Source organism: Taudactylus pleione, unplaced genomic scaffold, assembly GCF_031769625.1.
Source record: "Taudactylus pleione unplaced genomic scaffold, aTauple2 ptg000113l, whole genome shotgun sequence".
Classification (NCBI taxonomy): Eukaryota; Metazoa; Chordata; class Amphibia; order Anura; family Myobatrachidae; genus Taudactylus; species Taudactylus pleione.
Window position 1 is genome coordinate 5,491,655 of NW_028284515.1, and position 14,638 is coordinate 5,506,292.

Genomic DNA, 14,638 nt, shown 5'->3' on the forward strand with positions numbered 1-14,638 from the left:
TAGTAGCTTACTCTTTTATCCTCATCATCTCCTGGCCTCCCCTATCTCTTCCCTGGCCCTTCTCCCTCTTTTCAGGTGCACTATCTTATGTCCATTTAGAAAAAAATGGGGGGGCACCAATGCTCTCTCTGGCACAGGGCACCAAAATGTTTAGTTACGGCTCTGCCCAGGTGACTACCTCTACAGGGAGACCCACACTTCATGGATTGTAAATCTGTCCTGCCGGTTAGGAAAATAGTACATTATAGAACCAGCAGAGCACCGGAACAAATGGCTACATGCAGCAGGACTGGGGCTTGGGTGAGGGGGCACCTTAGGATAATATTTTCCTAGCTGGCATTGCAGCTGTATTGTATATTGATGGTAATAGCAATTAGCTCCGATATCAAATATTAACTTGTACTAACCTAGATTCATAGAGATGTACTTAAATATAACCTATAAATGTGAAAGGCTTATTTTGACTAATTTGCTGTAGGTGTTCAGTACACATATGGTCATGTCTTATGTCACATAGAGAACCATAGTTTATGTACGGGAACTGAAATCAGTGTCACCCATGGCTGAAGAATCATGTAAAATTGTAATCAGCTCGCTTAACAATATCTGAATGAAGCGTCTCTGTGACATGGAGCTGTCAGCTGTCATCATTTATTTGCAGTGATTCAGTGAAGACCAAAACACATTAGGGCTTATGACAGTGTGATGTGTGATGGGGTGTAAACATGTAAAATAGTAAAATCACATTTAGGGCCATATGTATCAAAGCTTGATGAAAGACAAAATTATGAGAGAGAAAGTATTAACCAATCAGCGAATAACTGTCATTTTTCAAACACAGCCTATAAAATGTAAGTTAGAAGCTGACTGGTTGGCGATTTATATCTCACAATTTTATCTCTCATCAAGCTTTGATACATAGGCCCCATAGGAAGAGAAATACAACAAAATGGCTTTAAATCAAAATGATTACTATTATAACCAGAATATCCTGATGTGTGTATGTAACATTTCTAAGCAACATTGTTTTACACAGTGAAGTTATCAGTTTCATTAGTGGCACAGTTGACGTAATTGTTTATGAATTTCTAATGAACAAGCTGTTAACCAAGGATCAGCAAAGTTTTTGCTAATGTGAACAACACTCAAAAAAAGTTTAAAATGTAGCAGTTAGTAGGAATATTTCTATATAAAGAAAGCAAAAATAGTGTCATTAAATAAGGACAGAAAACCAATGCAACGTGTATAAAATAACTGTACCTGTTGGGTAGCAATTTATTTTGCAACTAACAAACTGTACATCTGTTTCTACACTTCTTATGCCCCAGTAAGCCACATCAGATTTACAAACCATACATACTGTATATAGGATTTAATAACCATAACATAGCATATTTACTAAAACTTCTAAAAAAAAGTGGAGTTGTTATCCATAGTATCCAATCAGATTCTAGCAATCATTATCTAATATATTCTATAAAATATTAGCTATAATCTGATTGGTTGCTATGGTTAACATCCACAATTTTCATTTTATAGAAAGTTTGACAAATCTACCCCTAAATGTAAATGTAATTGTTACAGTACCTGCAAGGGCTTTAATTCTAGATCTTTCAAACATGCGAGCAGAGCAGTTATCATTGTCCAGGTTATCTTCAGTGGTTTCCCAGCGAGAGTTGACACAACTGTATTGCTGTTCTATTTCCAGATTGTCAAAATCTGTGGTCTCCATGTTCTTGTTCTGTTGGTTGGTTACACATCAGCATAAACTGTGCATTCCTTAAAATAAAATGATAGATAATGTATTTCTAATAGACCAGCCATCGTTTTCTACATGTTACAGAGACATTCAAGTGATTAGTTTATTACAGGTGAATTTACTAAGATCCATTATTAATTTGCATGAAAACACACCAAGAAATGTTTCTACAAAAAAAATAAAAAATCAATCCACATCCTCCAGCTGCTCTGTGCAAATATACTAGTGCTGCAGGAGGACGCAGCATCAGTTCACTTGCGAGAATAACGCCCATCTGGGTAACCCTCCAATTACTCAGAATGGCTGCCTCACATCCGTAGTCGAGGACAGTAAATCTGTGTTTGAAGACACTGGCCTCAGCACTCCCAGAAAACGGGGACAATATGCCCCTGTTTTCAGGAACGCTGTCTGACGCCACCCCTCAATGGCTGCAGCCTGCCAATAAGGCTGCGGCCTAGGGTGCACTGCCTGCAATGACGCAGGACACATTCTGCACAAATGCTAAACGTGTCATGCACATGTGCAATCCCCCCACCATAAGAGTTGGGTAGGCAAACCATCAGGTTTCCATGCAACTCTGAGTAAAGCCGCGTATCCACTAGACGATATAATGAACGATAACGATATCTTTATTGTTCAAACGTTCATTATATCGTCCAGTGGATATGCCGTCAACGACCAGTGATGCCCGAACCGGCTGTCCAACCTGATGATATCGTGGAGATTCGGGGATGAGGGAGGGTGTCGGCACTGAACGATGTCGTTAAGGACATTGAGCACAACATTGCCGGGGACACACTACACGATATCGCTCATGGAGCAAATCGTGTAGTGGATACGCGGCATAAGGTTCATTACCCCTTAAATATTTAGGGGTTAGACACTAGGGGGAATATAAAGTTAGGCACTAGGGGGGGAGGGTTAGGTTTAGGGTGCAGGGAGGGGGAGGTTAGGTTAAGGCACTAGGGGGGAGGTTAGGTTTAGGCACCGGGGAGGGAGGGTTAGGGTTAGGGAGAGGAGAAGGGTTAGGATACTTATCGGTACTCGTTATCCTAACTCTGTCAGGATGCCACCATCGGGATTTTGACCGCCGGGATCCCAAGCGCCAGCATCCCGTAACCAAACCCGTATTTGGGATTACAGAGCAATTGTGCAGTTTAGGATAAAGTGTACTAATTCGAGAAGATTATAAAATGTTCTGGACATTCACTTTTATCACATTTTAATCATACTTGTCTATTCTCCCAGAGTGTCCGGGAGACTCCTGAGCAGGCAATCCTAGCAAATTTACCCACTTCCCCAGAGAAGTAAGCTTTCGGGTAGAGGGCTCTCAATAACGTGATTCGTTTAATCATCTCCGATATCTCCTCCTTTCTGTGTTGTTACATTCTAGTGACACTTAATTCTGCACTTAAACATGGAGAAAGAGCAGTTTCCACATCTTTTAAGAGCAGAATTGATTAATAAATATGCCCCTTACAGACAGTCACAATCTGCCCATAAAGTTTCACAGTGTTTCCGGCAAGGAATACATTTAGTGTTACCCCTAGTGTCTTTACCTATTGACCAAATTCCTGTAATTGTTTACTAATCATAGAAAGTGATGAAATAAAATGAAGTGTATACGATACATGATGTATGCTGTAGCTGAACTATTTGACTAATTGACCTTCCGCCCACACTGTGGTTATTCGCGAGGCCACCAATAAAAATCATGGGAGGCACAAGACAGGGGAATGTGATTATTTAAATGTAACCTTGAGATACGGGATTAGTGGATTTCTCTCACAGCTGTCAGCCTGAGACTATGCGTTAATGAGTCTGGCAAGAGGTGTAGTAGGCAAGAACACGGACGGGAGTGACCATTTGGGTTTGGCTTCATTCATGTGGGTTAAACTTACCTCAATATCAGGGTAAGGGGCTAGTGACAGCAAGAAAAAATTTAATCTTCCATATATGGGACTGGGCACATTTTGGACCTGATTCAGACCTGCACGCAATCCGCATGCAATGACAATCTTCAGGTAGTTGAGCGATTATTTGCAGCTGCGCATGTTAAAACATTTCTGAAAACCCCAACGATAGAATGAACTATTGGAATGTATCAGAAAGGTTGCGGAATAGTGATGGGCTGGCAGGGGCACGACCGTGCTCCATTGTTGCATGCATAACTATGGTGAGCGTCGCCGATTCGGAACGAGGAAAGAGGACGTGGCATTACGAAGGGGTGGGGTGGAGTTTGTCATGGTTAAATCTCCCATGCACTCCTGGGTCCCTGCAGAAGCCCAAGTCCAACCCAGGGCCACTCCTGTGCTGGCTATGCCAACAAACATTTGACATCATGGCATCAAGCCAAGGGTGTAGGGCCAACAGCAGTATGAAGTACAGCACTGTCCAGAGCAATGCCCATGACACCCACAGGACCATGCGCACATCGCTTGTTACTGAATCCTGCCCCCTTCCCAGCGCCCCTAGCAGGGCCGTAGCTAGGGTAGTGCGGCCGGGCACCACAGGTCAGGGGGCGCTGTTTGGGCCTGTCAAATTTCTGTTTATTATCATTCTTGTTTGTAGCTTCCTCTTATTTCATCCCCAGCATCTCCTGGTCTCCCCTATCTCTTCCCTGGCCCTTCCCCATGAGGCAATTCCCCTTTTTTTGGGTGCAACATGTCCCTTTGAAAAATGAGGTGGGTGCTAATGCTCTTTCTGGCACAGGGCACCAAAAAGTCTAGTTACGGCTCTGGCCCCTAGCATTATTATTTTAAAGTGAAGTTTTTTTATAGAAACTTACGTGTAGAATCCTGCTTTTTGCTGTTCTGGAAAGGTGGATTGATGCCAAAGGAACAACCACAAAATGTTTCTTTGAAGTGTGTATAAAAAACAAACTAAACTTTTTTGGTCATCCCGGGTGCATTGTATTTGTCGTGTTGGAAGTAACAAAAAGACTAGTTGTATCTTCTTCAAAATAAAAAAACACACAAGGTATAATTTGTGCGGGTGCTGTAAAAAAAACACTTTGTTATATTGATATTGGAATGTGCCTGCCGAGAGCAAATGTGGAAAAATGGGGCTCAGCGCAGAAGTGAGAGAAAACCTCAGCAGTGAAGGGGTTAAGGCAAAAATAATCCTGATATATAGGCCCCTAAGATATTTTTAAATATTTATGCATTTGAATCTTCAAATTGACCAAATCCACAGTCTAACAATGGATTGCCAATGCTGAGGATTCCTTGTACTACGGCATGTTTGGGTGGGCACATGGAAAACATTTACACCAACATGCCACATACAGAAGTAACTACGTGATCATACATGTGTTACCCTTGCACTTTTTAAACGAAAAAAAAAGCATTTATAATGGTGTAGGTAAAACTAAGTAAGCCAGAAATAAAGTATGAAGAATGTACTTTGGTGAGTTGCAATTTACTTTTTAAACCAGTCAATTCTAAGAATGAGGTAGAGACAAGGCCGCGCATTCTGATAACATTACGGTGACTGCACACAGAGCTCTGGCATCACTTGATAACACCTGACATCAGTAGGCGAGCGGGAGAACAGCTGAACAGACATACAAAGATGACGTCACAAGTAAATGGCTGAATTACAAACTGATTAAGTCATATTTTCTGTACGTGTTAAAGCTGGACATGCAGTGGGTCACTTATGAAAACCCTGGGTCTGCTGGAGGACTTAACCCCTTTCTATTCTGCTTTGTTCTTATTTCTCTGCATTTGTACCAGTTTTGTATCTTTGCAGCAACGATCATTAACAAAATGATTAGAGATGTGCGGTTCGGTTTTGGCTTGGATTTTCCCGCCAAATCTCAGAAAGAGGCAAAACGTCAACTTTCACAGACATCTCGGTACAGATGTTTTGCCTCGTTCTGAAGGGATGGAGGATGCCTTTATTATTCATTCATTCATTATTTATTTATTAACATTTGTTTATATAGCGCACATACAGTCAGGTGCATAAATATTGGGACATTGACAGAATTTTCATATTTTGGCCTCTATTCACCACCACAATGGCTTTGAAATGAAACAAACGAGATGTGCTTTAACTGCAGACTTTCAGATTTAATTTGAGGGTAATTACATCCAAATCAGGTGAACGGTGTAGGAATTACAACGGTTTCTATACGTGCCTCCCACTTTTTAAGGGGCCAAAAGTAATGGGACTATCAACTCAAAAGCTATTTCATGGACAGGTGTGGACTATTCCCTCGTTATTTCATTATCAATTAAGCAGGTAAAAGGTCTGGAGTTGATTCTAGATGTGACATTTGCATTTGGAATCAGTTGCTGTCGACTCTCATTATGAGATCCAAAGAGCTGTCACTATCAATGAAGCAAGCCATCATTAGGCTGAAAAATCAAAACAAACCCATCAGAGAGATAGCAAAAACATTAGGTTTGGGCAAATCAACTGTGGAACATTCTTAAAAAGAAAGAACGCACCGGAGAGCTCAGCAACACCAAAAGACCCGGAAGACCACGGAAAACAACTGTGGTGGCTGACAGAAGAATTATTTCCCTGGTGAAGAAAAACCCCTTAATAACAGTTGGCCAAATCAAGAACACTCTCCAGGAGGTAGGTGTATATGTGTCAAAGTCAACAATCAAGAGAAGCTTTCACAAGAGTGAATATAGAGGGTTCACCACAAGATGTAAACCATTGGTGAGCCACAAAAACAGGAAGACCAGATTAGAGTTTGCCAAACAACATCTAAAAAAGCCATTACAGTTCTGGAACAACATCCTATGGACAGATGAGACAAAGATCAACTTGTACCAGAGTGATGGGAAGAGAAGAGTATGGAGAAGGAAAGGAACTGCTCATGATCCAAAACATACCACCTCATCAGTGAAGCATGGTGGTGGTAGTGTCATGGCGTGGGCATGTATGGCTGCCCATGGAACTGGTTCCCTTGTCTTTATGGATGATGTGACTGCTGACAAAAGCAGCAGAATGAATTCTGAAGTGTTTCGGGCAATATTATATGCTCATATTCAGTCAAATGCTTCAGAACTCATTGGACGGCGCTTCACAGTGCAGATGGACAATGACCTGAAGCATAGTGCAAAAGCAACCAAAGAGTTTTTTAAGGCTAAAAAGTGGAATGTTATGCAATGGCCAAGTCAATCCCCTGACCTGAATCCGATTGAGCATGCATTTCACTTGATGAAGACAAAACTGAAGGGAAAATGCCCCAAGAACAAGCAGGAACTGAAGACATTTGCAGTAGAGGCCCGGCAGAGCATCACCAGGGATGAAACCCAGCGTCTGGTGATGTCTATGCGTTCCAGACTTCAGGCTGTAATTGCCTGCAAAGGATTTGCAACAAAGTATTAAAAAGTGAAAGTTAGATTTAGGATTGTTTAGTTTGTCCCATTACTTTTGGCCCCTTAAAAAGTGAGAGGCACATATAGAAACCGTTGTAATTCGTACACCGTTCACCTGATTTGGATGTAATTACCCTCAAATTAAATCTGAAAGTCTGCAGGTAAAGCACATCTTGTTTGTTTCATTTCAAAGCCATTGTGGTGGTGAATAGAGGCGAAAAAATGAAAATTCTGTCAATGTCCCAATATTTATGCACCTGACTGTATAAGACGCAGCGCTTTATTTGGCCATTAACATCAGTCACTGCCACTGTGGAGCTCACCATCTATATTCCCTACCACATAGACAAATATACTAGGGTGAATTTTTTTTTTCAGAAGCCAATAAATCTACCAGTATATTTTTTGGAGCGAAGAAGGACTTGGAAGTACCCAGAGGAAACCCTGAAATCAAGGGGAGAACAAGCAAATGCCACACAGTTAAGGCCCTGGAAATGTCTCTCTTACTGAAGGCCTCATTCCCATTCCTTCTGCATGATGCTATGCATGTTTCTAGAGGCAAGAGTTCTGTGGTCATCTCATGGCTAAGGTGGCACATAGGATTTTATGATTTGCAGCCCAAGATGGCCCCTTGTAATTATACCTCCTTTTTCATATGTCCCCCCCCCCCCCCGCCCCACCCCCATCCCCTTGGTCATTCTTGCTTATTCTATGGTTACTTCCGCAGAACAGTTTCAATAAGAGGCAGTGGAGGAACAGGGTCGGGCTGATGGTCAATTTGAGATTGGGCTGGTAAGTCAGTGTGGGGTACTATAATGAATGAAGTAGGTTGGGTACAGGATGCCGGCGCTCAGGATGCCGATGGTCAGAAGCCCGACACTGGCATCCAGACAGTGTTAGGATATCGACACCTGTCAGTAAATATCCTAACCCTCCCTCTCACCCTACCCTAACCCTCCCTCCCCGCTGCCTAAACCTAACTTTTCCCCCCTAGTGCCTAAACCTAACCACCCCTGCACACTAAACCAGACCCTAACCCTCCCCCTAGTGCCTAACCCACATCCCAAATCAAGTACAGTAGAATACCAATTATCCAAACTAATTGGACAATGGTAGTTTGTATAATCAGTTGCTTTGCTTATTAGACATGTTTTAAACTAGGTACGTTACTTTATTTTTTACAATTTTATGATAAAATGTAGTTTGTATGGGCTAACATATCATCCAATATTATTTTGGGTTCCCATAGATAGTGTTGGGATCACTGGCATTTTGGATAATTGCTATGATCTGCGTTCTACTGTACTCTGTGTATGTGCACTTGTTGATGCTGTGAGTATATATGACTCCAGCAGTCGTATTCAGTTGCTATGGTGTGAAACAGGTTAAGGCCACAGATTTCCCGGGTTGCTACACTGAAAACTAAAACGACAACAAGAAAATGTTAAATGTGTAGCTCTCATTTGTTGCTTTAAATAGTCTTGCTATAATGATCTCAGCAACAGCTGCTAAATGCCTTGACTACAAGACTTCAGTGAAAGACAGATCAATCCACCATGGTTATGTGTGTTCCCATGACAATAAAACCTCTAACTGTGGTCGTCGAATTGAGAAACTTCCATGCAGCATCTATACATGTGTTAAATATTTTGTCATTCACATTGCCTCTCAGGTATATTTTGATGATTGTCACATGTATTACTCAAACATAGCTCATGACAATATTTGTTTATTTAATAATAATATTTACCTGAATATTATTAATTCATGTTTATTCAAGTAATAAAGGTATTCTAGAAAGGTAAAAAAAATATTGATAAAGACCCCTCGTGGTATATACTAAACTGTGGGTTTTTAGAAGTGGAGTTAATGCCCATAGCAATCAATCAGATTCTGTTTATCATTTATCTAGCACCTTTTAGAAGATAATAGCTAGAATCTGATTAGTTGCTATGGGCAACAACTCCGCTTCTAAAAACCCGGCCTTTAGTAAATCTACCCCCTATAAAGCGGCATCACAAGGGGGGGGCGAGGGGTGCGAGCCGCACCGGGTGTCACTCGCCGAGGGGTGACACCAAGATGCAGACTACCCCTCAGTGACAGGTGCCGGGTGCTGCATTGTATAATAAGTGCAGAACTTGGCTCCTGACAACTGTGAGGGAGCCGGCCGGCAGTCACTGCCTCCCAGTGACCACGGGAGTTCGGCCACGAGGCCCCCCAGTAACAACGGGACCACGGGAGTTTGGCCGCGAGGCCACGACCCCTTCCCATGTGGCCACGCCTCCTTTTCGGCGGACCGGGTGACACCTCAGGGAGGGACGCCACTGCCCCTATACTCTACGTTTTTTTTTAAGATACAATTCTGGACAGAGATGTGTGAAATAAACAAATTATGTATAATTGTTTATAAAAAAAATACACCAACTGTTTTTACTAGTTCTGTGTAATATTTATATCTTATATATTATTGAAGCAATGGAAAGATGGACTGGATATTACCCAGACAGTCCTGCATGGAAAATAACCAAACTTGCCTACTCTCCTGGAAGTTGTGGGAGGCTCCTGATTTTTTGGAGTACTCCCCCGCACCCCATAAAGAGTAGGCGGATCTCCTGCTTTCTACCCACTTCCTAGTAAATTGGGCAGGATAGGGAGATAATACAGAGAATCTCAGGTCCGTATTGAGGGGGAGGGGCTAAAATTAAGCGCATCGTGTCATTTGGTTCCAACCCTGCCCCACAGACCTGGGAATCACAGCATTTTACCACCACAGGGGCAGGGCCTAATGACATGTAGAGCCCGGCCCCACCCCCGAAGCTGTCAGATGCATCTTCTCTCTGTGTTTCTCCCGGAGAGGAGATCATTAAAGTGGTCAAGTATGAATTTAACCTTGGAAAACTATAAAATAAATTAAACCTGTTAATTGAACATTTTGTAGTTTTGTGTGTTTATATCTTTATAACAAATTGTAACTGAAGACAGCTTTATTCTTACACATTGTTGCTATTACCAAAAACGGGGCTGTAGAAGATATGGGCTCTATAATTTGCTTCCAGCAGAGAATGTAGTCATTCCCTCCAACTAGGCTACTGGCAAATTCATCAAAATGTAAGTACAATTATCATTTATCCACCCACTACCTGTAGCAGAGTTGATGACAGGCATGGATTAAGGACAACATGGGCCTGGGGCTGAAAATGTTCAAGGGCCTATACTGAGAAACAGAGGTGGTGTGGCCAGTACCATGTGGGCATGTCCACCTTTACACTGTGAGTCCCAATGTCTTACTAGATATGAAAAAGTAGAAAATTGCATAATTTTGTGAGGAAAATAGAAATGCAATTGTGATACAGTACTTATGATATATGGTCGACCATGTAGCTGATTATCATCATGCTGTTGTGATTATGGGCCTATATATTTGCAGAGGCCTGGAGCTGTATCTCCATCCGCCCCATTGTTTATCTTACACTAGTTGATGCTGAGTTCTTTGGAGACTTGTTATGCTATTATTAGATATGGGGGACTGTGTAAATAATATTATAGCAAAACCCTCACATGTTCAGTGGTTTTGGCCGCTGGATTTAAGTGGACAATTATAGTCAATGCAAAACATGTCTGGTATTGAACGTTATTGCCCCATTAAATCCAATGCCAGCTTTGAAAAGCACCACATAGTAAATGTAGACCTTTGTTAGAGCTCACCCGGAATCCATATAAATTTCTAGAATCTAGCAAAGTCTTCACCTATAACAGCCGCCCTTTCCATAGAGATGTATGCTCTCACCACTACTAAGATGCCGCTAGGACTTAAGCTCAGGAGGAGTAGGAGCTTAGATGGAGAACCAGGTAGCTACAGAGTGTGAAGCTGGAGTAATAACTTAAAGCCGGATACCTGAGGTGGGGAGTAAAGTTGGGTACACATCTAACAATAAATTGGATGATTTGTCATTTTAGTGGCAAATCGGAATGACAAATCGTCCAATATCCTCTGAAGAGATGGCAGACAACACCAGGCTTCTGGATGCAGCTGGGGTGGTCGTACACCAGATCATGCAGTGTGTATGGACCGCCTGATATATAATGTGCCATTGTGTCATGACCAGGGTCTCTCGGCATGGTAGTCGACCGGTAATACCTGTGAGGACGCTATGGCGAGGGGCATCTGGCGGTGGCGGTGGTGCCTGGTGAAGAGCATTGGCTGTGCGTGGTTCTGTGGGGGCATACTGTCACTCTGTCTGGTTAGGCCTGGTGGTGCTTCCGTTCTGTTCTGGCATGGGCGCCGCCATCTTGCCTCCGGACATGTGACCTAGTTGCCCTATCATGGTGTGTCACATGCTCCTCTCTGACCAGTCACGGCTGAGCACTGGGGATTTAAGGGAGTTCAGAGCTCCCTTGCATTGCCAGTGCAACGTGTTTCTCTGCGAGAGCTGAGAGAGGGTGTTCCTGTGCTTAAACCTGTCTATTGGATTCATTGCCTAAGCCTGCTTTTCCTAACCTGCTCCAAACCCTGCTGGATTCCCCTACCTCCTCCATATACCTTTCTACCTGCCTGAGTACCTGAACCTGCTGTTTCCCTGCACCTTGTTTCATTTCATTCCCAGCTGGACTTCACTACCTCTGTCTGCATCAGCTACAGCTCACCAAACCTGCATTCACTTACAGCTCATCAAGCCTGCATTCTGTTTTAGCTCACCATATCTATACTGGACTGTTCTGCCTGTCACTACCTGGACATTTGTTCATTAACCCTCACAACAGTTATCAAGTGCACTTTAGTGCTATACCTGGACTTTTGTTTGCCACTCCCATGTCTTCTCAGTCCCTCATTAAAAACCCCACTTTTTCATTTAAGTCTGCTCCTGTGTCTGCTTCTATCACCACCCCGGGTCCACAACAAATTCAGAGCCTCACAGTTTGCACTGGCCCCATGGATCCGGCCACGGAACAAGAGTCTGGAGCGGATTTTTTCAGAAGTATTGCTGGCCGTTTGGAAAACCTGGAAGCTATGCAGCACCAAGTGGCTCAGTTCCTGCAAGAAATATCTAAACAACAAGATTTAATTCAGAGCATAGCAACTCGCTTGGAGAGTGTGGAGACTATACAGCGACAGATGGCACAGTTTGTGCAAGACATTGCACGCCGTCTGGATACTGTACAAGCTTCTTCAACGGCTCCTAGTGTGCTTACAGCTACTCCTGTCCCCACTCCTGTGATTTCTTCATCTGTATCTTCTCCTCATTTGCATCTTCCCACACCTGATAAGTTTGATGGTACTCCAAAACTGTGTCGTGGATTTCTCAATCAGTGCGATGTGCACTTTACTTTGCAACCCTCTAATTTTCCTGCGCCTAGAACCAAAGTGGCTTACATTGTGTCCTTGTTATGCGGCTCCGCCCTAGAATGGGTTTCTCTGCTCTGGGAGCGTTCAGATCCGCTTCTGGACAATTACCCAGAGTTCCTAGCAACATTCAGGAGGATTTTCGACGAACCTGGAAGAACTTCCTCTGCTTCCTCCAGTATTATGAAGTTAAAACAAGGGACCCGTCCTGTCAGCCAGTACGTCATTCAGTTTCAGACTTTGGCATCTGAACTCAAGTGGAACGAAGAAGCCTTGACATTGGCCTTTTGGCAAGGTCTATCAGATCGTTTAAAGGATGATCTAGTGACTCGCGAATTACCCTCTAGTCTTAGTGATCTCATTTCCCTTTGTAATAAAGTTGATATACGCTTTAGAGAGCGTCAAGATGAAAAACACAGAGCTAAGCGTTTCCCTTCCCCTACCCGTCCCACTCCATCCCTTTCCGAGGAAGAACCCATGCAGGTAAATCTGACCCATCTCTCTAATGAAGAACGACAGAGACGCTTTAAAGAGAACCTTTGTCTATACTGTGGAGACTCGGGACACCTGGTGGCTTCCTGTACCCGCAAGCTGGGGAGCGTCCAGTTTCTAGCTAGTTCTGGGTGCACTCAGCTAGGAGCAATTCTTCCGTCCTCTAAACGTATTGACTCTGTGTTGTCCATTGCCTTAGACATTAATTCTAGCCCTGTGTTTGTGTCTGCCCTTTTGGACTCTGGGGCAGCGGGGAATTTCATGTCGTCTCGGTTGGCAGATAAATTACAAATTCCCTGCAGCACCTTGGATCATTCTGTCTCCTGGACCTCTATTGATGGTAAATCTCTTTGTAATGGAACTGTGCCTAAGAGAACTCAACCTGTTTTAATTCGTGTTGGAGCCCTCCATGTTGAACATATCAGTTTTTTCATTATACCCAAGACTGCCCATGAAGTTATACTCGTATACTCGGTTGTGTAAGCACAACCCCAGAATTGATTGGAACACTATGCAGGTTCAGTCATGGAGTGTGGAATGTTAAGTGTCTTGCCTTCCGAAGACTGACGCCTTGTCACGGTCATTATCCCCTGATAGTGGTCTAGAAACACTACGGAATACACCCATGCTTGGGGCAAAAGTTTTGACAACTATACAACTACAACCGCCTGTTGGGAAGTCCTTTGTAGCCCCAGGAGGGGTGACTCCAAAGCCTCAACCCCAGAGGATGTCTCTAAGGTCTCAACATCAAAGGAGGTCTCCAGAGCCTCAGCCCCTTAAGGGATTTCTGAGTGTCCAGCCCCAGGATGGGGATTTCAGCCCCATACCTCGAGAGGATGTTTCAAGTTGTGTTCCCCAGGAGGGGATTTCAAATCTAGCACCCCAGGAGGGGCCTCAAGTCTCGTACCCCAGGAGGGGTTTTTAGTTTCCAGTTCCTGTTTCTGTTGGGCCAAAGCTGAGGATATCCATGTTTCCAGTCCTGTCAACAAAGTCCACTTGGCTCATCCTGAAAAGCCTAGAAGGTGTCCTGAGGCCACCCATAAAGGGGGGGGTACTGTCATGACCAGGGTCTCTCGGCGTGATAGTCGACGGGTAATACCTGTGAAGACGCTATGGCGAGGGGCGTCTGGCGGTGGCGGTGGTGCCTGGTGAAGAGCATTGGCTGTCACTCTGGTCTGGTTAGGCCTGGTGGTGCTTCCGTTCCATTCTGGCATGAGCGCCGCCATCTTGCCTCCGGACATGTGACCTAGTTGCCCTATCCTGGTGTGTCACATGCTCCTCTCTAACCAGTCATGGCCGGACACTCCCATAACACTCACTTAACATGCCCATGACACTCCCATAACAAGCCCATGACACTCCCATAACACTCCCATAACACTCCCTTAACACACCCATGACACTCCCATAACACGCCCATGACACTCCCATAACACACCCATGACACTCCCATAACACGCCCCTGCCACTTCCTCTTTTTGCAATCAATTTAGGTCACCTCCCATTTTCCACACAAAAACGCCCATGGATTGTAAACAAGGTCTGAAGTCAGAGCGATGTCGTATGCAATTGTGTATGCCATATAACTTATTGGTTCGCGCGTGCACAGTAAGGGTTTTCTAGACTTTTCCCACATGCGCATTAGCAAATAATCACTCAACTGCGCAAACATTGGAACTGTGTGCACCTATAAATCAGGCCCAA

The 14,638-nt window shown here is 43.7% G+C and overlaps 1 protein-coding gene across 2 annotated transcripts in view; it reads right to left on the bottom strand.

Moving 5' to 3' along the window:
• Positions 1-14,638, bottom strand: part of LOC148525068 (spectrin beta chain, erythrocytic-like) — a 142,097-nt gene that overhangs the window by 109,102 nt on the left and 18,357 nt on the right. Inside the window, exon 2 of one of the 2 annotated variants that reach the window (XM_088471203.1) lies at positions 1,588-1,741. In XM_088471203.1, the coding sequence (XP_088327329.1) occupies positions 1,588-1,732 (145 nt within the window). In that variant the 5' untranslated portion in view covers positions 1,733-1,741. Of the gene's footprint in view, positions 1-1,587; positions 1,780-14,638 lie in introns of both variants that reach the window. The other variant, XM_088471201.1, reaches the window with a different exon arrangement.